Raw genomic sequence first — 22,865 nt, 5'->3', positions numbered from 1 at the left:
GGCCCCAGATTGAGCATGCAGAAAATAGTATCCCCAACCACTGGGCATGAACATCATTCTCTGATTGAGCTGATCCTTCTGGAAGATCCTCTGTCACAACAGCAGGGCATGGTCTGCTTCCAAACCAGCGCAAGTTGGATCTCTATGCTTGGAGATTGAGCAACGGCAGTTGAATGCCTTCGACCTTCCTCCTGAAATCATTGATGTCATTTTGACAGCCAAGCTTCCCTTAACCAAATCTGTATACGCCTGCCATTTGGATGGGTTTGTGGCCTGGTGCGCATTTAGGGGCTTGCCTTATTGCATCGTAAATAGTGCAAATGAGACAGCCATGCACTTTTCTGTGGCCGTCAGCCTCTGAGGAAGAAGTGTATCTTCGAAACGCGTCAGGCTGTTAATGACGAGTGAGCTGTTTGAAGGAATTGACAGATTATAGATTAAACTGTCTGACGTTTTGTTATTTGTGTTGTCCCTAGCCTGGCAAGGCTTTTCCTTGGGCACTGTTAAACGGTACTTGTCGGTAAAGAGTACGTGTCTGCTCTTTCTGCCTTTTTACAGTTGATGGAACAGCCCTCATTATTCCAGTCACTAGTTGTGATACATTTCCTCAAAGGATTACAAAATATGTTTCGCCCTTCTCCGTTTGTTATGCCCCAATAGGACAAAAATTAAGGTTCTCATATTCCTCATGTGCGCGCCTTTTGAGCCTCTCCACAGTTGTTCTTGCTGACTCCTTACCTTCAATTCAGTATTTATTGTCGCCATTTCTTGGTGTTACGGCTGAAAACATTAGAGGTCTTGTCTGTTAACCCACCATAAACCACGTTCTACCCAGACCAGTTGGTGTGCAGACTTGAGCCTGGTTCCTTCCACAGGTAGTGACTCCTTTTCATGTAGGCCAGAAAATTACCTTCCCATCATTCTTGGCTCCGCTTCAACCCTCTAAACAGGAGGAGAGATTTCACTTGCTGGATCCAAAAAGAGCTCTCCACTTTTATAGTGATCTCACCACTGGGTGGATGTTCAGCTCTTTTTCGGATTCTCTGGAGCAAAGTCAACACCCTACTAAGGAAACCATCGGCAGACCCCAGCAAACTCAGCAACTACCGACTGATCTCCCTGCTCTTGTTCCTGGCCAAAGTATTGGGAAAAGCCTCAACCAATAACTCTCCTCACGTCTGGAAGGAAACCTAATACTCCGCTCTTCCCAATCCAGATTCTGCAGCAACTACAGCACCAAGACAGCCCTCATCGTGGCTACAGATGACGTCTGAGGAAAGACTGCAGCTCTGATCCTCCTATACCTCTCAGCAACTTTGAATACAGTCTCCCACCACACACTCATCGCAAAGCTGCTCAGCATTCGCATCCAAGGAGGTGCTCTCGGATGTATCGCCTCTTTCCCTACTGGAAGAATGCAAAAAGTACCCCCTTTCACCTGCGAACCCAAGAAAATCATCTGTGGGGTACCCTAGGGGTCTCGCTTAGCCCCACCCTCTTCAACACTTTGACACCTCTGGCCAGCATCGCCAAAACCCACGGACTCCACACTGTATCCTACACCGACAACACATAACTCATCCTCTCCCTCTCCAAAGACACCACCAACGTCCACAACTGCATGACACACTTATCCAACTAAAGGAAGGCCAACTGTCTGGAGCTCAACACTTGACACAACAGAGGTACTAATTTTCGGAAACCTAAGATCCCCATGGGACGCATCCTGGTGGCCCTCAGAACTCAGACCTTCTCCTTCCCCCAATGGCCACGCTAGGAACATAGGCACCATTCAGGACAACAAGCTAACCATGATGAGTCAGGTGAACTCCCATCTCCTCCTCCTGCTTCTTTATCCTCTGCATGCTTCGTAGGATATTCAAATTGCTACCTCAAAGCTCAAGACACCTATCACCCAGGCCCTCATCTCCGGCCGACTCAACTACAGCAACACTCTGTACAAGGATCGCAGCTCACCTCCTCCAGTGACTACAGACCACACAGAATGCTGCAGCCAGGCTCGTCCTGGATTTGCCTAGACCAGTGATACTCAAAGTATGGCCCAGCGGCCGTATGCGGCCCTCCTGACCTTTACATGCGGCCTCCAGGTCAATAGCAACATTGGGCTGCTGTTTACTTGACTTATCACTATGATTAAAAAAAATTAAACAGGCAAGCCTTTTTTTTAAATGTTAATTGAAGTTAAAGAAAGGAAGTAACTAGGTTGTCCTGCACTGTTTAACTTTAGGAACACCTTCATTTTAAAGACCTTTTGCAGCAAAAGTGTAAAAAATATGATAAGGGCTCTGCAAAAGTCAAAAAAGTGTTTTTCATTAACATGCCGAACCCTTTCACCTTAGTGCATCAGATGATATCAGTCCATTGAAGTATTTTATTTTTAAGTTTTAGTTTTCAAACATAAATTCAGAAACATTCATATCCCCCCTCACCTCCCCCGCGTGAACTAAGAGGCAAGTATGTTATGTGCACTCTGTGGGTGGCCTGGCTGCCTATTATACATAAACACCATTATAGTTTATTACATCAAACACAGGAGAAGGTTTAGTTTAGCTCAGATCCTGAAGTCCTGCTTTTTGAGGTTCTCTTGTATGCAAAATGAAGAAAAGAGAAAACAAAGAGGGGGAGTGAAATAAAATATTGCCTAGGATCACACAATTTGGTAAAGTGGGGAAGCCGGGATTAATCCTAGGGTTTCTGGTTTCACATTGTGCAATTCAGACACTAGATGTATATGTTTTGCTTCCCCTAAACCCACAATACTGTCACAATCCCCTCCCTCAAAATGCCCCCTTCATGACCATCACCACAATAGCAGTAGTGTGGCCTTCAATCACATCACAAACCAATCTTTGTGGCCCCTGGGAAAATGTTTGTGAGTGCCCTTGCCCTGACGAACCCACATCACCCCCTACCTCCGAGAACTCCACTGGCTCCTTGTACAGAAAAATATGCCAAATCAAGCTCCTGACTCATGCAGCCAAGGCTGTATACAACTGCGGATCTGTAGGAAAGTGCCCCTTTTTGCATTGCTACTCGCCCCTTTTTTCCTGACATTTGATGCAACTCGTCTTGATGTGCTCTAGGTCCCTGCCAATCAGGTTCCCAGGGCCTGTGTTCTTTTCCCAAAACTGTACCTTTGTACCTGCAATTGGCACATCTCTAGCCTCAGGTAACCCCTTGTAAAAGGTACCATGGCTACCAAGGGCACTGTGACCAGGGAATGCCTCTAAGGGCAGCAGCACCTATTGTGCCACCCTTAGGAAATGTGCATCTTAACACCCACACACTGCCATTGCAGCCTGCATGTTTTTGTGCAGAGAAAAGTGAAGTCGACGAGGCACACATCCCTGTGTGCCATTCCTGCAACTTACTGCCTGGGGCCTAGGCAAGTCACCTCTCTAGCAGGATGCACTAGTCCCCAGGTGAGGGTACAGTTGCATGAGCACTGTACCCCTACATTGTCTAAGTCAATGTTTAGACATTGTAAGTGCAGTAAAGCCATAAACAGTATATGGTCTGGAAGTTGGTCATTACGGACTCCACATCTCCATAATGAGTTTACTGAAACCGGGGAAGTTTGGTAGCAATCTTCTCAGCACATTAACCCACACTTGCAGTGTGGGATTGAATGTAAAATGCACTTAGAGGGCATCTAAGAGATGCACCCCAAAAAACAGCCAGTCCTGGTGTGGTTCCTGGATGGCTGCCTGCCATTTACCACCCCCAGAGAGGTTTCTGGACCACTGGGTAGGGAGCCTCCGCTCTCTACAAAGCCCATCCTGGGCAGAGGTGTCATGCCTCCTCCCCCAGAAAGGACTGGGTCCACGAAGGGGAAGCTTCAAATGCGTGCTGCCTTTGTAAGCTCTCCCTGCCTTTTGCTTCCCTCAGCAACTGGCTCCCACCAATTCAGACCCCCACTTTGGGCAGAAGAATCAGCGGGAAAACCAAGCTAGGAGGAGAGGTATACCCACCTTTGCCAACACGACCCCTCAGGTGGGGGAGGTGAGGTGAAGCACACATCTCAGTCCCCTCCATCTTGATGATGAGGGGACCCAGCCAGTTTGAGAGAGGCTCATGCCCTCCTTCACTGGAGGGTGACATAATCGGGGGTGTACCCACCCCAAAGAAGGGATCTATTGGTGTCGACCTACACACCCCTTTAATGATGCTAAATTTAGCTTTTAGGGGCTACCCTGAACCATGCCTCCTCAGATTAGAAGAAAGAAGAACAGAAGAGCTGTGCTGATCCAGGGAGAAGAGGACACCAGCTACTTTGGCCCCAGCCCTACCGGCCTGTCCCCACTCCGACCTGTCTTTAGCGGAAACCCCAGTGCGGCCAGCAGGCTCCAGAACCTGAGGTACCTGCCCTGCACTCACCTTAGAGACTCTGTCTCCCGTGAATAGCGAATTTGCTGAACAAAAACTTCAACCACAGAATCCGGATCCAGGCAGCTCTATGATCCTGCTCCACTCAGCACCCTACGCCCAAGGCCCGAGTTCAAGTGGGCCAACACCACAAGGAGGTCTCCCCAGTAATCCTGACCTGTGATCTTGTGATCCCAGACTTACCTCTAGCTTCAACCCGACACCTGCAGCCTCAACCAGCAGAGTCCCCCCCGACTGCAGCTGGTAAGAAGACCCAATGCCAAAAGACACCCCTGTACCCAATGCCAAAAGACACCCCTGTACCCGATGCCCCACGGCCTTGGGTGACCCAACCAAATGTGTCCAGGTATCTCTGGAACCCAACTTACCTTTCCAGCCGGTGGTTGCCTCCAGAAAGCCTTCCTGACCGAGTCTGCAGTATCTTTTCCAAAACTGCGATCTTCATTGCGCAACACAGGGCCATTTCTTGGCACTCTGCATCCGGCCGCCTCCGTGCCGCTGGTGGTGCAGCTCCTGTGCTGATTGCTGGCCCCCGCAGTGCTGATCCTATCCCTAGGAGCTTTGCACCCACATCTGAGTGGCCTGCTCATAAGTAGCCCCTGACCTAAGGCTGCCTTAGCCCCATTGGCTAAAATTGGGCTCTGCACCTGGCCACCCCAGTGCCACTAGTCATGCAATTTGAGTACCTAACTGGACCTTGAGGAACCCTGGTCCTAACCCCCAAAAGCGATACTTATAGGTAGAGTACTTACCTGTAAACCGTTAACACTCTTTTTCCCATAGGGACCAATGTTATGATATTTGTTTCTTAAAATGTTCTCAATCAAGCTGAACGTTTGTATGAAAGAAAAGTAACTGCATTTTAAACATGAAAAAGTCTGTTTTATCTTTGTATTGTGGGATCCACAGTGTGATATCTAGGTATATTACACTGAGTAGTTGATGTAATCTATGAAGTGTGTGCCTTCAGTCTTGATTGAGTGCATACAATAAATGCTTAACACATCCTCCTGGTAAGCGTAACTGCTCGACCACACTACGACAAAGAGAGCAATTAGTGATTGTCTAATTTAGCCTCTGCTATACCGCCGGTGATCCCCTGGACTCGGCACACTATACCTTACTTTGGTATAGTATATACAGAGCCAGCTTCCTACAGTACCCACCTACTTGAACCACCGTCTGAACTTCCATGGGCCCACCAGACAACTCCACTCCCTTTTCTCTAACCCTCAACCCCTGCTTCCGACGTAGCAGATGCTGAGTTCGCTACTTCTCCTACCCACAGTGAAGACCTGGAATGAGCTACTTTATCTCTGGACCCCCCCCCCCCCATTTCTTCCAGGGTACTGAAAGTCCCTAAAGACCTGAGTACTCAGCTAATCAACTGGGCACTGCCAACACTGAGATACCATCACAGGTGACGAGAAGCACTCTACATATCTACTGACTGATTGATTAATTGATTGAAAGGAAAGCAAGACTGCAGAAAAGTAGGATCTCATGCTGGATCATACTCTACATTACGATCTGCTGTGTACTCACCCAGAAGTACCCCTCTGATGTTTTGCTGGCTCATTCTGCGAGAGCCAAGGCTGCTACCAATATGTTAGCGCATGGATTGCCTGTTCTGGAAATTTGTCAGGCTGCTACATGGATGTCACTTTAAATGTCAATGAGGCACTATTGTCCAGACAACCAGGTCGACCGAGCAGACACTTAGTTCACTTTGTCCTTCAAGACTTTTTGGTTTGAGCCAGTTCAGAGACCCACCTCCTAGAAGGTACTGCTCTGTTACGTATTCGAAAGGTGATGATGATGCAGGTCAAAGTCTCTATAAGAAAGAAACTGATTTACCTTCTGTAATGCTCTTTCTGGTAGGGAAATTCCTCACTGAGCCTACCACCTCCCCATTTTGTGAACTAGACTCTCATTTAGTAAGATTCCAACTTAGTGACTTGCAAACTGGTCACAGTTTATTATATTTTGTCTCTTCATCTGCGGGCACGGACTAGTCTGAAAGCAACTGATGTCAGTGCCACAGTTGGTACCTATATAGGCTTGTGCCAGTCATGTCTGGCGTGAAATGTCATCCATGCAGACCCATTGCACCAACTGTTAGCACTCGGGGATACTGCTGAAAATCTTCCAGATCCAGTCTGATGCCAGGGAAATATTCAAAAGGTGATGATGCGTGCTGACATCATATCTCGATGGTGGGCATAGCTAGGTGGATAGTACAGTGCATCTATACCAGCTTCCACAAAGTGAAAAGAGCCCTACCTCCCCCACCCACCTTCGGGCACACTCTACCTGAAGAAATGGTCCAACCATGGCATTTTTGGTCACTATCCCACTCGCGGATATAAGTGAAGCCTTGTGATCAAACCCACACACATTTACCAAACACTATTGGATGAATATCCTAGCCCATCAAAAGGGTATTATTGGGCAGACAGGGCTAAGAACTATGTTCCAGACATCTGTACCATCCACGGACTAGCCCCTGTTTATAGAGGGTATTGCTTTACAGTTTATACAAAACATGTTCTCAACATGCTCCAAAATGAACATATTCCCCAGTAAGCATAGGTTTGTAGCGTGTAGTGCTGTAGATAAACATTCGCCCACTCTCCTTCCTTAAGTCTGTCTCTTCTGTAGATCTCTCCTCTTACCATGTACTTTCTTATACTCACAATACACATGGTTGCTATGCTATCTTCACTTGCCACTTCATATATAAGCACTCACAGGAGCTCAAAACTGCTGCTGATCTGTTTCTACTTCTGCTGAGCAAGAGAACTTGTTTTACCGTCTGCAGCCTGTGCTGGCTGTCTGAAGCTGACGCTGATTCCTCACTGTGTCGTGGTGCTGCCTCCCCCTGACTCGCTGGTGTGAGCGTGAGCTGCACTCGGCACGCTCTGCCTGTCGCTCCCAGCTGGAGTCAGAGGGGTTGAGGCCAGGGTGCAAACAGCGAGAGCACCTAGCCTGGGGGACTGCGAGGACCAGAATCCTTAGCGGAGATCACCTGGTTCCTCTTCCCCCAGGCGAACCGCCCACGGACACGCCCCCAACGACCTGGTTAAAGATTCGTGACACCCGCTTCGCGGGCGCCACTCACAGGAGCTCAAAACTGCTGCTGATCTACTGTTTCTACTTCTGCTGAGCAAGAGAACTTGTTTTACCGTCTGCAGCCTGTGCTGGCTGTCTGAAGCTGACGCTGATTCCTCACTGTGTCGTGGTGCTGCCTCCCCCTGACTCGCTGGTGTGAGCGTGAGCTGCACTCGGCACGCTCTGCCTGTCGCTCCCAGCTGGAGTCAGAGGGGTTGAGGCCAGGGTGCAAACAGCGAGAGCACCTAGCCTGGGGGACTGCGAGGACCAGAATCCTTAGCGGAGATCACCTGGTTCCTCTTCCCCCAGGCGAACCGCCCACGGACACGCCCCCAACGACCTGGTTAAAGATTCGTGACACCCGCTTCGCGGGCGCCACTCACAGGAGCTCAAAACTGCTGCTGATCTACTGTTTCTACTTCTGCTGAGCAAGAGAACTTGTTTTACCGTCTGCAGCCTGTGCTGGCTGTCTGAAGCTGACGCTGATTCCTCACTGTGTCGTGGTGCTGCCTCCCCCTGACTCGCTGGTGTGAGCGTGAGCTGCACTCGGCACGCTCTGCCTGTCGCTCCCAGCTGGAGTCAGAGGGGTTGAGGCCAGGGTGCAAACAGCGAGAGCACCTAGCCAGGGGGACTGCGAGGACCAGAATCCTTAGCGGAGATCACCTGGTTCCTCTTCCCCCAGGCGAACCGCCCAATGACACGCCCCCAACGACCTGGTTAAAGATTCGTGACACCCGCTTCGCGGGCGCCACTCACAGGAGCTCAAAACTGCTGCTGATCTACTGTTTCTACTTCTGCTGAGCAAGAGAACTTGTTTTACCGTCTGCAGCCTGTGCTGGCTGTCTGAAGCTGACGCTGATTCCTCACTGTGTCGTGGTGCTGCCTCCCCCTGACTCGCTGGTGTGAGCGTGAGCTGCACTCGGCACGCTCTGCCTGTCGCTCCCAGCTGGAGTCAGAGGGGTTGAGGCCAGGGTGCAAACAGCGAGAGCACCTAGCCTGGGGGACTGCGAGGACCAGAATCCTTAGCGGAGATCACCTGGTTCCTCTTCCCCCAGGCGAACCGCCCACGGACACGCCCCCAACGACCTGGTTAAAGATTCGTGACACCCGCTTCGCGGGCGCCACTCACAGGAGCTCAAAACTGCTGCTGATCTACTGTTTCTACTTCTGCTGAGCAAGAGAACTTGTTTTACCGTCTGCAGCCTGTGCTGGCTGTCTGAAGCTGACGCTGATTCCTCACTGTGTCGTGGTGCTGCCTCCCCCTGACTCGCTGGTGTGAGCGTGAGCTGCACTCGGCACGCTCTGCCTGTCGCTCCCAGCTGGAGTCAGAGGGGTTGAGGCCAGGGTGCAAACAGCGAGAGCACCTAGCCTGGGGGACTGCGAGGACCAGAATCCTTAGCGGAGATCACCTGGTTCCTCTTCCCCCAGGCGAACCGCCCACGGACACGCCCCCAACGAAACGTATATAGATAACATCTCGCATCCCGCGACGCGGGACGCGCGCGGGACCAAGCGCGGGGATAAGCCCGGGCAAAAGGGCGGGCCGTCTGTGGCCGTCCGGGGACGACCGAGGACGGGACGGGCCACCCCACTAACGCTCACTACAAGAGGAAACTATTCAACTAAACTTTTGATTCATACGTGTAAAAAACCCTCATTCCTTTACTGATCAACTGAGATAGTGTGATTAAGACAAGCCACAGCATATTAATAATACTATACATTACATCTATAAAACAGATTTCTGTCCCCAAGTATGAGGGCGCTAAAAAAACTACGCTCACGGACAATCTACATGAGGCGAATGGGGACGGACGCAGCTGTAAGAAAATCTGTAGACAAGTCACTAAAACCAGGACAAATATCAAGCACTCCTGCTATAAGTGAATACTTCTCTACCCTCTCCAAGAAAAAGTTTCTTTCCCCAAACTCTAATGATGATCAAAATAAGTTGGTTGAACTTGATCCGTTACATTTTTCTGACCAGAAATCCAACAAACAAGGTCAAATAACAATAGAGAGTAATTTGGCAAATTACTCTCCTTCGGAAGAATGTCAAAAATCTCGTCTAGTTGTGTCTCAAATAACAACTATAACACCTATAAAAAATCAGGACAACGACTTATTTTTCGACGTATCCGCAAATCATAATTCAAAGACCGAAGAAGAAAATAAAGAAATATTGCTAAGTCAAAGACATCCCCAAACCAGTTCGCCAGAAAAATCACCTAACCTTTTTTCTAATCTGACCAATCTATCAGACCCAAATTTTATAAACCAAAACTCTGGAAATACTGCCTCTCCCATATCAAAAGCACTCTTCTCACTGCAAGAAATTCTGGATTCAGTACTAACACATCTTGGACACATTTTAGCTAACTCAGACGATACTTTAGACGTACAAATAGGAATACTTAAATTCCTGGTTGAAGAAAAAAAGAAAAAAGATCTAACTAAAGTCTCATCAAAACAAACCGGAGAAGTCGAATCACAACAAACAGATGAATCTCATAAAAATGGAAGTGCCACCCCAAAACAACAGGAAGCAAGCACACAAACGAACGACGTACTAATAATCAACAATAAAACTAATGGATCAAAAAACAAAGAAAAACCTCCTATCACATATTCACTTAAAAAACTGTTCAAAGAAGAACTGGAAATCAAAGCTGAGAACAATACCAAACACTATCCGATTTTTTTCGAATAAAGTATCCGACAACAATCTCGATCAGATTATCGGAAAAAATAAAACTGAACTATCGGGAGTTACGGCTGAACAGGATTTCAACCAAAGAGAACAGTCTGAAAAAAGTAATACTAGGGAAAAAGTAAAGGGGAAGAAGAAGAGAAAACCTATGAGGAGAATACAGAGGAAAAAAGGGAATAGGCTCAAATTCCAAAAATTTACTCCTGTAAACCTGGTGAACACTCCAGTAATTCAAAAAACATCATCAGAAAAACCCTTAAATCCTGAAGCAGATGAATTTTGTCCTCCGATAGAAAATAGATCTACATCGCAAAATAACATGGACATAAAAGAACCATATGACAATAATTTCCAATCATGGGAAATAAATCCATCCAAACACATAACTATTGAAGAGCTATTTCCTTCAGATAAGGAGCCGTTTAATCGCGGTAAAATCATCAATCTATTACAAGAAATTCCATCCTTGAATTCTCTGACCAGCAAAGAAATTGACTTAGTTCTGTTTCCAATAAAAGAAAATAACAAACTAGTACAGGTATCCTTTTATTCACCGGTCTTGCCTGGAATAATAATCGGAGAGAAGGAAATTCTTCACAAAAATGGCTATGATGTAATCTCGGTGGAAGATTTTAAAACCAACAACTCAAATAATGGTATATTTGGACAAACTCACAGAAGAAAAGAAAACAACAGTTCTAATTGGGGAGACCTAGCATCAAGTACTATGAGGAAAGATCTACTTAAAATACAAGTAATTCAAGGAGAGAGGTCAGTCTGGTCTCGGAATCCCACCTTTAACAACACTGAGAACTCAATAAAATCATGGGCATGGTTATCAGAAACCTTAAACAGCAAAAAAATGGTAAATTCACAACAATGCGAAGTTTAGCAAAGGTCTGACGTTATTGTCCTGGAACCTGGCAGGGAAAACTGATATAAAAATGAAACATGCAATAAAAAACTCCCCTGATATCATCGCCCTCCAGGAAACATGGTTAATCAATACCTTTACTCAAAGAGGATACTATGTATACGAAACATTGGCAAAAAGATCAAGAAGGGGACACGCCAAGGGTGGTCTGGCAATATTATTAAAAGAAGATCACTCTTGGTCACAGGAAATAATTAACACAAACACAGACAATCTACAATGTTTAAAAGTATCCCTTAGAACCCATGCCTCAGCCAAACTAGAAAAAATATTACTTTTCAATATCTATGCACCTCCAAGCAGTAATAATAACGATTTGCTGTTTGACCGCCTAATGGAAATTATCACTCATATAATTGATGATCAATCTCACTTGCCATACCTCATAATGGGGGACTTGAATGCTAAAATTTCTAACTGCGAGATAAAGAAATGGGCTCGTCTCCTCAAAGAGGAATCTCTGGAATCATCACTCCCTGAATTCCCAAAAGGAACTAAATCGGATAAGAGGGGACGCGCACTACTAGCTTTTCTCTCTGGCATTAATGGGATAATATTAAATGGTAACATCAATGGTGATATACCAGCAACATACACACGGCAAGGAAATGGAACTCCTTCAACTATTGATTACTTTATATGCGGGATCGAAGGAAAAGAACAAATGAGTCAACTTTCGATAATATTCACTGCAGAAAGTGATCACGCTCTTTTAAACCTTTCAACCCACTGGATTGCACCGTCCTCTTTTTATAACCATCCACTATTTCTTACAGAAAAAACGGAAGTAAACACAACTAGGCGTCGCATTTACTGGGGGACAGAAAATCTGGAATATCTGCGGCAACTAATTACTGAAACCAATATTTTGACCAACATATATTCAGATGATCCTGTAAAGAACTTTGAACATCTAACGAATAATCTCAAACAAGCTCTGCAAAGTAAGCTAGAATACCACAGACCAGCAAAAAGAAAATGGAAAAACAAGAATAAAAACTGGAATCAACCAGTCGTAAAACAAATCAATAGACTGATACGTGCCCAGTATCTGGAATTCTCGTCAGTAAACAAAAAGGAAATCAATAGATTAAAGAATCAAATACGACGAGAAAAAACTAGACAGAAAAAACTGAAGCAGGACTTTAATTGGACTGAAATCCAGCTAGCAGCTAAACATAATAATCAACGTAAATATTGGTCACTGATCGCAACAATGACAGGATCCAAAAAAAAGCTGGAGGCTACACCTGTATCAGAAGAAAACTGGGACATATACCTACGTGAGCTATACAAACAGAATGAATATATTAAAAATGAAGAAGTGGGAGGAGAAAACGTGGAAACTAAAGATATTAAGATCAACAAAACGTCGGCAGTGTCAGTCTCTATGAATATCAGGAAGGCAAGGAGCACAGGTGCATCTGGCCCCGATCAGATACCTGTCAAGGTCTACCAAATAGACCATAAAGAGTGGGGAACGGTGCTCTCGCCGCTATTTAACTATGTATTCGACAGTGGTCAAATGCCAAATTCCTGGAAAGGAAGTATCATAATCCCGATTTTCAAAAAAGGAAAAAGAAACACACCGGGAAATTATAGGCAAATTGCCCTCATGGACGCTGCTGGGAAGATTTTTGCAGCAGAAATCCTGGATAGGCTGAAAAATTGGGCTTTCTCATTAGGTCTAATTCCTAAATTTCAGTCCGGATTTCGCCCACACCACTCTGTCACTGACAATGTAGCAATCTTCCAAACTATATTAGATAAGTACGCAACAGGGAAAAAACAAACTATTTACGCAGCGTTCATTGATTACTCGACAGCCTTCGATCGAGTGGATAGACCGACCCTGTGGTCAAAATTGAGAATAATGGGGATCCCGGAGCAGCTATTACATCTGATAGTGAATCTACACAGTGACACCTGGTGCCGCGTCCAAATGGGAAGTGACAAGGGCCTATCGAAGGTAATACGAACATCAAATGGCCTGAAACAAGGGTGCCTCTTGGCTCCAATTTTATTCTCACTGTATTTAAGTGACCTACCTTCCCAACTGCAGCAAGGGATATGTACTCCTCCTAAGATAGCCACCGAATATATCCATTCCCTGCTGTATGCAGACGATATAGTCATGTTTGACCTAACACCTTTCGGACTACAAAATCTTTTAGATATTTTATATAAGTACTCAAGGAAAAATTACCTAATTCCAAATACGAACAAAACAAAAGTGGTTGCCTTTTCAAATCAGAAGAAAAGGGTACGGTACGAATGGAAGCTGGGAGGTGAGAAACTAGAACAAGTAAAGGAGTATACATATCTGGGTAGAATTTTCTCACAAAACATGAGCAACATCAATCAAATCAACCACCTGAAAAGGAAAAGTGATCTGCATGCTGGGGCCTTGTCCCGTTTATATTCGGCCACTGGACATAGACATCTTTCTGCACTGATTCAAGTCTATCGAGCTAAAATCACAACAGTCCTGTCCTATGCATCGGAATATATTCCTCTAAATCAATGGTCATATATGGATTTAACAGAAGGAAGAATATTGAAAAAACTACTGAAGATTTCAACATCTACCCCAGTACAGGCATTGAGACTGGAATGTACCATCACGAGCGCATATGCTACAGCTATAGCGAGCATCATAAGGTGGGCCCATAATCTTCTTCTTTCAAAAGAAGGTACCTTAAGAAGATTGTTAAAAGTAGAGACATTCGAGAGCAGCTCTACTCATACTACCTTTACTAAAAATATGCGAGAGGCTCTACAGCTTGCAAAAGTCAATGTGGAAATTTTGTCTACGTGGTCACCGGCTCAACTCAAACTTTTTCTAAAAAACTTCACTCCCAAATTGAGCTACGAGATTGATCACTCTCATTGTAATAGACTATCGTCATACAAATTTTATGTAGCCTTGCAGGAATACAAACAACGTCAGCCTTACCTAGAGTATACTCTTCAACATGGCGCAAGGCGTGCAATTATGATGTTGCGCCTTGGAACACTTCCTGTACAAACCTTTACTTCCTCTTGGAGGCCCGACAGCTCTGCCCTTTGTACCCTTTGTCAAGGAGGCAACCAAAATTTGGAACACTTATTTTTTATATGCCCTAATGCAGAAATTGTAAATGCAAGGTCAACATGTCTTAAGCCCATCTACCGGTCCTGCAGGATCACTAGCTCACAAGACTTTTTATCACTATGTAAAAGCCCCCCTAATGAATTTGTTTGTTACAGAATTTTTAAGTTTTTGAAAATCTCATTGAAAATGTATTAATATGGAATGTATAAATGTATATTTTATTTGTGGTCCTCGTAAGAGTACCGTAACAAAAATAAAAAACTTTGACTTGACTTTGACTTCATATATAAGCTCACCTTCTTTACGGATTTTTTTTTAACATATGTGCGTTACCCTGAAAGGGAACAGTCACAGTGAATCGTGTGACTCGAAAGACTTCTTAGAAGAAAATCAGCGTGCAAACATCTGAGACCAGCATTGAATGGCAGTAGTATATAGAGCGTGTGAAACTGAGGCATGGCATGCTACAAAACATGCTTACAGGGTAAGTAACACTTTGCTTCCGCAACCTCATCAGTACCTCAGATTTGTGTTATGTGCAAGGCATTATCAGTTAAATGTGGTACCCCTTTGGACCACAACCTCCCCTCCATCCCTCAAGTGTTTCCAGAAATGTATGGTAGTGGTCCCAGTACAACTCGACTCGCTGGTAAAGAGCAACAGCTGACGAAAATGTCTTCCTAACACTCCAAGACAATAGGGTTCACACCCTGAGGCAAAAAAACTCACACAACAACAACAAGTGAGGAGGGTCTGAGGGCAAGTTTACCGACCAACCAGATATACGTCCCTAACACAATATATCACAACAACTAATATCTGGGGGACCCCCAGATATTAGTTGTTGCAAAAAAAACTCACCCCTGCCCTCAACAAATTCACCCCTTCTTGGGACTTATGCTGAATACAGTAAATGGCAAAGTCTATCCAAATAACAGAAGAGTAATGGCATTTCAAAGGCGGCTTCCTTTTTATCACGCGTTGTCCTCCGACAGTGCGAATGATAATAAAGACCTTGGGCATTATGCTGCCTGTATTGCATTAGTACCAAATGCTCAAGTCTGTAGAAGTGCCATGGCAGTCGGTGGTCACAAGCAACTGGCCATTGAGAGAATCTAGTCTTGGTGGTGCCCAGTGTTCACCACAAACTTTTATAGTGAGAAACAAGAACTTGTTACTGGGCAGGTTCTGCCTCAGAAGTGACAATCAACACAGACTTCCCCTCACTGGGTGGGGAGCACCTTTGGGTAATGTGACAATCCAGAGCTACTGGTCTCTCCTAAACAATAGCCTGCACATCAATGTAGTAGAAATAATGGTAGTACAGGAAATGTTCGGATAATTCTACAAGCTGATTTGCATCAAAGCAGTGCTCAGCTCTTTTGCACAGACAGTATGATCACCTTGTATTGCCTACAGAAGGGACACGCACGTAACAGTTGTCCAGGTTACCTCAGACAATCTAGTATTGGGCCAGTCACCATTAAGTCCTTCTCCTGGCATAACACCTCCCAGGGTAGACAACAACTTTGTAAAACTGCTTAGCAAAACGCATCAGCCAACCCAAGAAAGGGCTACATCAATATGTCCATCACTGGTGTCCAATGCAGATTGTATTTTTTACCATTCACAAGATTCCAAAGCTTTGGCTTCTGTTAGCCACATCCACAATCCATGGGCTATGCTCTATGGATGCAAAGCAGGCCAGGGATATTTGCATACGTTTTTCCTTCACGATCCCTGCACCCGTGTGTATTATGGAAAACAAGTTAAGACCCATGGGGCTCATCCTGATTGCACAGACCTGGGGGAGTCAGACATAGCACTTACTACTCCTAGAAATGTCCAGCGATCCCCACAGAGAACTACCCCTATGGCCAGACCTCCCTACACAGCATCCGGGTCAACTGCAACATGCCAGGCTCGGCATTGAATCTTATGATTTGCCACCTGAAATTTTAGAGTTTGGGTATTTGAAACTTCCGGAAGAGTGCATGCAAATTCGTATGGAGGCCTGCAAGCCAATTACAAGGGCTTATTAAGCCAGCAAATGGAAAATATGTCAGTTACTGTATTGGTTATAACAGAAAGGCTTTACAGGCGTTGGTGTGATCCATCCGCTTTTACCTGCCGGATCTGCAAAGGGCATGCTTAGCCCAAATTTCTATAAAAGCACTCTTAGCTGAGATAAACTACATCAGTCAATCTTTAAGATACCTTTTAATAGAGCCTTTATGAAAAGCCATAAGAGTAAAAGCCTTTTGATGGTTCGAGATGAACTACATCAGCCAATGTTTAAGATAACTTTTAATAGAGCCTTTATGAAAAGCCGTAAGAGTAATACCTCCAAGAACACCGCAAGTTCCTTCATAGGACCTCACCTTCATTCTCATCTGGCTCATGAGTCTGTCGTTTGGGCCATTACAATCTTATCCTCCGCAGTTCCCTTCATGGTTTGTGGTCTTCCTTGTTGTAATAATTTTCTCTTCGAATTTGAGTTAGTAAACTACAAGCCGCAACAGTTAAAGAGCCATTTATTCAGGTTCACAAAGATGTGTCCAGTTTAAACAAACACTCGCTTTCTCTCTACAGTAGTCTACCCTACCATGTTGATTTGCCAGTTTTTTCCCTTCAATTGATCTCAGAGCCATTATGTACTACATTGACCATACCAAATCTCTTAGAAAGGCTAAGAAGCTCTTTGTGGTCTTTGCCCAGACCCACTTAAGAAATCCAATTTCCTAACCGAACTTTGCTAGACGCATTGTCAGTTGCATTCAAGTTTGTCATCCCATTGCCTACAGCACAGTGCACTGTACGCATAGAGCACATTCCTCTCGCAAAAGGAAGCCACTATCCTTTTTCTAACCAACATCCCACTTGCAGACCTATGTAAAGTTGCAGCATGGTTTGAAATCCATACTTTTACTAAGCATTACTATGTGGACATTCACTGCTGATGAGAAGTTGTCAAACTGGTCTAAAACGCTTTTGCAATCGTCTCCCACTTCAGTTCACAGTTATGTAAAAATGGCACTTGAATTCAATATGTGCAGAGCATGTGATTTGCAGAAGCATATGCTGCAAATGCTGTTTGATTATTACAGTTCGTTTGTAGCTCATAGTTTCAACTGTGCCCTTTCACCACCCTATATGAAAGTTTGCGGTATGACGTTTTCAATATTTTTAACACCCAAATACATATTTTGGCTACATCTGTTCACATAGACTGCTCTGCTTTGCACTGCTACACTTTCTCACTCTCACCCGTGTGGGGAAAAACATAATCGAAGATGGAGAGTACATTCTGGTGCATTGTGGGTTTTGTGGGAGGGATCACAAGTTACCTCAAAGCTGTACCTTTTAATTTGAGCAAACAAAACATGCAACATGCCCTCCCAATACTAGATGCCAAGAGTGTGCAATACATGTCGATATAAAGCTCTACATGCTGTATACTAATTTTTACAGGAAAGTAATGTTTTCCTTTTGCATTGTTAACAACTTTGCCCCTACCAATTTGCAATCAACTTCGGTAAAACCGAATGCAAATGAATCGGGGGGGATGGCAGAGTTGTTACTAATGAAAATTCGAAGTTTCATCCTCTCTCATTTGTTACAGATTGGTCATGGGGAATGGGGCAGAAGTTATAAGGGGAGTACCAAAACATGTTTATTTGTTCCCTCATGTAACATGGTAATCACCATACAGTTTTAGTCATGTATAATTACAAACAGATGAATGAAACTCGAAGGCATGTAATGTTTTTCTTCATTTAGTGCTTATTTTGGATTTGTTGTATTTTTGCTTTTTTTTTTGTTTGTTTTAAGCAAATGAAAAAGTGTCCCCTAAATGTATATTTCTGTTAGCAGCCTGGGAACATTTTGAAAACAAAAAAAATTGACTGCATTTTTCATCAGCAACACAGTGTGATTGTCTGGTATCCCTGGGTGCAGTTATTTTCTTTCCCTCACATTTCAACAAGGACAGCAACATTTAAAAAAATTAAGGCAGGGGAAACAACTACATTTTTTCAAATAAAATTAAATATCCTGGTACACCACTTACAAAGAAAGGTTCCTTCAATGTAAAATGTTTCTTGAGAGAAAATTATCTCTTTGAAAAGAAGGAAAAAACTGATGTTCATGAGCATCTGACCGGCACAGAGGGACAGTCAATTTTGTAAAGGTGGCCTAAAGAGCAACCATATATGCAGATCACGATTAAGCCCGTCATATGGCCTAGAGAGATGAAAAAAGACATGGCTGTTTAGCCGTTTATCCCCACCTACCCCCGGTCTTTGGCATGGTCAAGACCGTGACACGGGCAGTAGGGTATACTAATGCATCTAGCTTTTACACAGGGAACACACTATGCCGAATGCCAGAAAGGATTGTGCTGGCCGTACTGCTCTTCCATTAAACCTTGCCTTACCAAATGGGGACGGGGGTTCAGGAGGTTCCATCCTCTCCCATTCATTGCATTATCTAAAGATGAGCAGATTTAAATGCAGTTAATCCTTGCCCAGGGTGAAGGGATTTCCCCTTACTACTTTTTATTTGTATATAACTTTACAGTCTTTTTGAAGAGTTTTACTATTTATCCTACTCAGTGGTGTGGTGGGAGTCATTGCAACCCCCCCCCCCCCTTCTCCCCAACATCTCGCTTAATTTTGCCAACACATTTTTTTTTTTTACCTTTTACCAATCTCCTGCACCTGCCTTGCCTAGCAGTGGTCGTGGCAATTCACCACTTTTTAGACCCCTAACTCGATTTGTATTCTTTTAAGTTCCCAAGAGTCAAGCAGATTCTATGTGCGATCCTCTGCCTTCTGCCCTGCTCATGGGGGTGCATTTTGTGCCCATTAACCTAAAAGGGGACCAGTGTCTTATTCATGTTTGTCACCAAGGTAGCTCTGTTATTCAGGATCTTCTTCACCCTCCAAACAATGAGGGTGATAGAGGAGTGTTGTGGCCTGCAGCATTGCAAGTGTCTGGAAGGACTAGAACATCTGACAGCTGTGCCAATGCTATGCACACAATTGTAAACGTAGCATTGGGGCAGTGGCAGGCGTAAATAGACATAAATGCCTGGGGCTATCCAATCTTATTAATACATGTAGGCATTAAGGCTAATTGCTGATTGGAATATTGATCCTCAATAAGGAGAGAATCATTGATGCACTGAAAATAGGTTGGATCACAAAAAAGTCAAAATAAATGTGAAAAACTGTGAGAGTTTGACACAGAACTAAATACAATCTACTTAATAATAGTTTACCCTACCATCCTGCGTATAAGGTGACCGGAATTACTGTATTAGACTGAGGGAATCCCGTAATAGTCAGTGCATGGCTAGGTCAGCTGATTCCCCAGTCTTGCAGAGAAGCACCTGTCTGTCTGGCATGAACCTCAATGCCTTTAGTGGACTGACCGTTGAGGTGAATGCACTAGAGACTCAGATGTTTGCTGAGTGGGTGCCATTGTTTTAGCCCACTCAGCATTGTTTTTTTTGTTAGGACTTGCATTAGCGAAGATCTTTTGATTTTACTCAAATGATATGTACAATAAACTTATAGGAGCTTTCAGACAGATGTCTTCATCTATTGTTCTGTTATTTACATTTTCTTCATCTTCTACAGCACACAGCATGGTGCTGTGGGTCAGCCCTTTTCAGCCCACGGCTAACTTCCTCTGAGTGACTGTATTTTTCCCTAAAACAAGGAGCAGATCCACGCACAAAGAAGTTCCCTTAAGTGCTAGGAACTATTATGGCAATGTTTGCTTCTTGGGATCAATTAATCTTTTTGCTTTTAGCCAATGTTTTTTTTTCTTATATTATTCTGATGAGGTCAACAGCTTCCAAAATAGCTTTTTGCAAAAACCATGACAAAACAGCACAAGCAAAGCTAAAAGACTGAAGGGTAACAGCCCTATTGTCTTTGCCAATGTATATTTGTTTTATATATATATACTTTAATAGGCACTTGCAGTATCTGAATACTAGCTAGCGCCTTTACGTCACTGAGTCAACCTTGAAACATCATTCCAAATATATAGTTCCCATAATATGAGGACTTGGCCTAATAACATTCTCTTTTATAAAATTTGGTAGATTCGTTTACAACTTAAATGTGTGTTTTATCACTGCTACAACTTTTTTTCATTTTTGCCTCCTTAGAGAAAACAGCAGAATACTTCCTTCAACATGTTGATAGTGCTTGTGTGTTTTGGAATGCTAGCACGCGATTTTCTGATGGATACCGGTTTGGTCTTGGTAAGTGATCCAATGGCAATATTCCTTGGTGGCATTAGATGAATATTAAAAGAAAATGTATTTGTAGTTTACTTCTTTTTGCAGACAGCCCTTTTTTAATGTTTTACTTTTAATTTGTCTCACCAAACTATTAACTTATGATTTCATGTTTAACACATGATAGATGGATGGTTCCTTTTCAATGAGTGTCCAAACTCAAGCCCATACCTAAAAACTTGCTAAGACTCATCAAAGGCTATAGGGGTAATTTGTAAAATAATAGTAATATTGCTGATAATGATTATAATATTAGTAATTATTATGATAACAATAATAATAATTGATCCAAAAAGTTGCCTTACGCCTTATAATGGCTTTGCCAACACTTGTTAAAAGTTGTTATACAATCAGACTATTATTAGCAATTTCTTATAATTAGCTGGTTTTGTTTTATTGAGTGCCTCAAATAAACTGAAACATCTGATGGGTTCAACATGTTACTTTAATCTGTAATTCTTACAGTCTTCTTGTTCTATTCATATTTTGTATGACAACTATAAAGTAACTGCATATTTATTTTCACTTGTAGGAGCTGAGGTTGGAATAAGTACTTCTCGTATTCATGCTCGAGGACCTGTCGGAATCGAGGGACTTCTGACCACAAAGTGGCTGCTAAGGGGAAACAATCATGTGGTTTCTGACTTTGCAGAACAAGGAAACATGAAGTATCTCCATGAAAGCTTGCCTGTTCCTCAAAGAAACACAAGCTAAGGAAATTCTTATAGGGAAAGACTATATTTCAGTAAATTTAGTACTGTAAAATAATCTTAAACCTGGAGAGGCAGACTCCTTCAATCCATTGATACTTTAATGGAAAAAGAGGTTATTGCTTAAATGAACCTTGTGTTTGGCTCAAAGAACCCCTTCCAATTTCCACCTTGTATGCTCTTTAGGTAGTCGTATCAGCACTAAGGCGTGTACTTGTATCAATTCGAAGAGTGCCTCGGACAGTTTGATCATTGCCCAGCAGTTACTCTTAAACTAAACCCATACTTCTAAAGTTATTGAATTCTGAGACCATGAAGTTAGTTGTATCTGCCTTTTAAACCATTATAATTTGTTTGGTTCATAGTGGAACTAGGAAATGTTTGAAGCACATCTTCCAGTCCATCTGGTGCCAGTGATATTTTTTAATGTGGGTGTTAAAAATTAAAAATGCACTTTCTGTAATGGTAGCAGAATACCAATATATTCGCATCTTCCAGAACTGAACTTATTCCGGTCTGTCCCTATTTCAAGCATCTTCAAATATCATCTGATGCAATATTGTGCAGATTAGAAGCATATTTTCTGTTGGTCTGTGAATGCGCCTCCATAAAATATACGATTCGTACATAATATGTATGAAACTGTATGATTTCTATTTGTATACAATAAGCCTTTCCCTTCAATCCTTATAAGAAATGTTCAGCACACTGTATTTATTGACCAAAACCGATCCAGTAAGGAACAATTTTGTTTTTAAGACTATTGTAGATATTCCACTTTCAAAGTGAAATGTACATTACCTGTATGTGCCTAGATTGGCTAAAAATATTTTGCTGATTTCTTTTTATATGACAATTTGTTCTCCGAACTGCCCCTGACAAGAGGCCATATTTTGCTGAAATTTTTCAAAATAAAAATCTTGCAAAAATGTTTTTTATGTTTTCTTTGTCAATATTTTTTGGGTAGGTTGCTAACTTTGGGTTTACTACTCCAGTCTTTTCTTCCTCTCAGTCCTTATGTTGAAACCCTTCATCTTCTCCTCTTTCCATTCAGATAAATTCCAGTCCTGATTTTCCATCCAACAAATCACCTTTTTAAGAATCATACTTAGTGGACTGTGCTTAATTACTTTTGGGAGCGTTAACAACCCCACATTTTTGCTAGACCATTCCAGTCTACGTTCAGCTCTCTGCAATACCAAGACAACCGCTTGTAAATCTTGATGATGCACTAGATATTATATATGTAAAGGTATAAAAAACAATAAGTACATCAGGCATTTCTTCATGAAAAGGGCAGTAAGGTTATGGAGTGGTTTTGATTTTTTTTCTGCAAAAACTCAATTCGTGATGGTGGCTGCCACACAATCTGCCATATTTTCTTCATGCCACAGTGTTCAGTCTAGTTACTCAGGACTTAAGATTGTTTGGAGCGGTTTCTAAAACGGGTCTACAAGGCCTGATCTATTTTCTTAGTGGCTGCCTATCACATTGATGAATGGATGTCCATGTGCTGCTTAAAGAAATATAGTGAATCACAAGTTTTGTTTCCCTTCCCTCCTTCAAAAATCCAAATGCACATATAG

General features: G+C 43.4%; 1 protein-coding gene across 2 annotated transcripts in view; it reads left to right on the top strand.

The window, feature by feature from the left end:
• ALDH18A1 (aldehyde dehydrogenase 18 family member A1) overlaps positions 1-22,212 on the top strand; it is a 508,980-nt gene extending 486,768 nt beyond the window's left edge. For both annotated transcript variants that reach the window (XM_086922580.1, XM_086922579.1), the window contains exons 17-18: positions 20,438-20,533; positions 21,102-22,212. In XM_086922580.1, coding sequence (XP_086778706.1) covers positions 20,438-20,533; positions 21,102-21,283 — 278 coding nt within the window. In that variant the 3' untranslated portion in view covers positions 21,284-22,212. The remainder of the gene's footprint in view (positions 1-20,437; positions 20,534-21,101) is intronic.
• The last annotated feature ends 653 nt before the right edge of the window (positions 22,213-22,865 follow it).

The sequence above is a fragment of the Lissotriton vulgaris genome, chromosome 5 (assembly GCF_964263255.1).
Source record: "Lissotriton vulgaris chromosome 5, aLisVul1.2, whole genome shotgun sequence".
Taxonomy (NCBI): Eukaryota; Metazoa; Chordata; class Amphibia; order Caudata; family Salamandridae; genus Lissotriton; species Lissotriton vulgaris.
Note: the sequence above shows the minus strand (reverse complement) of the source record. Positions and strands in the feature narration are given on the sequence as shown.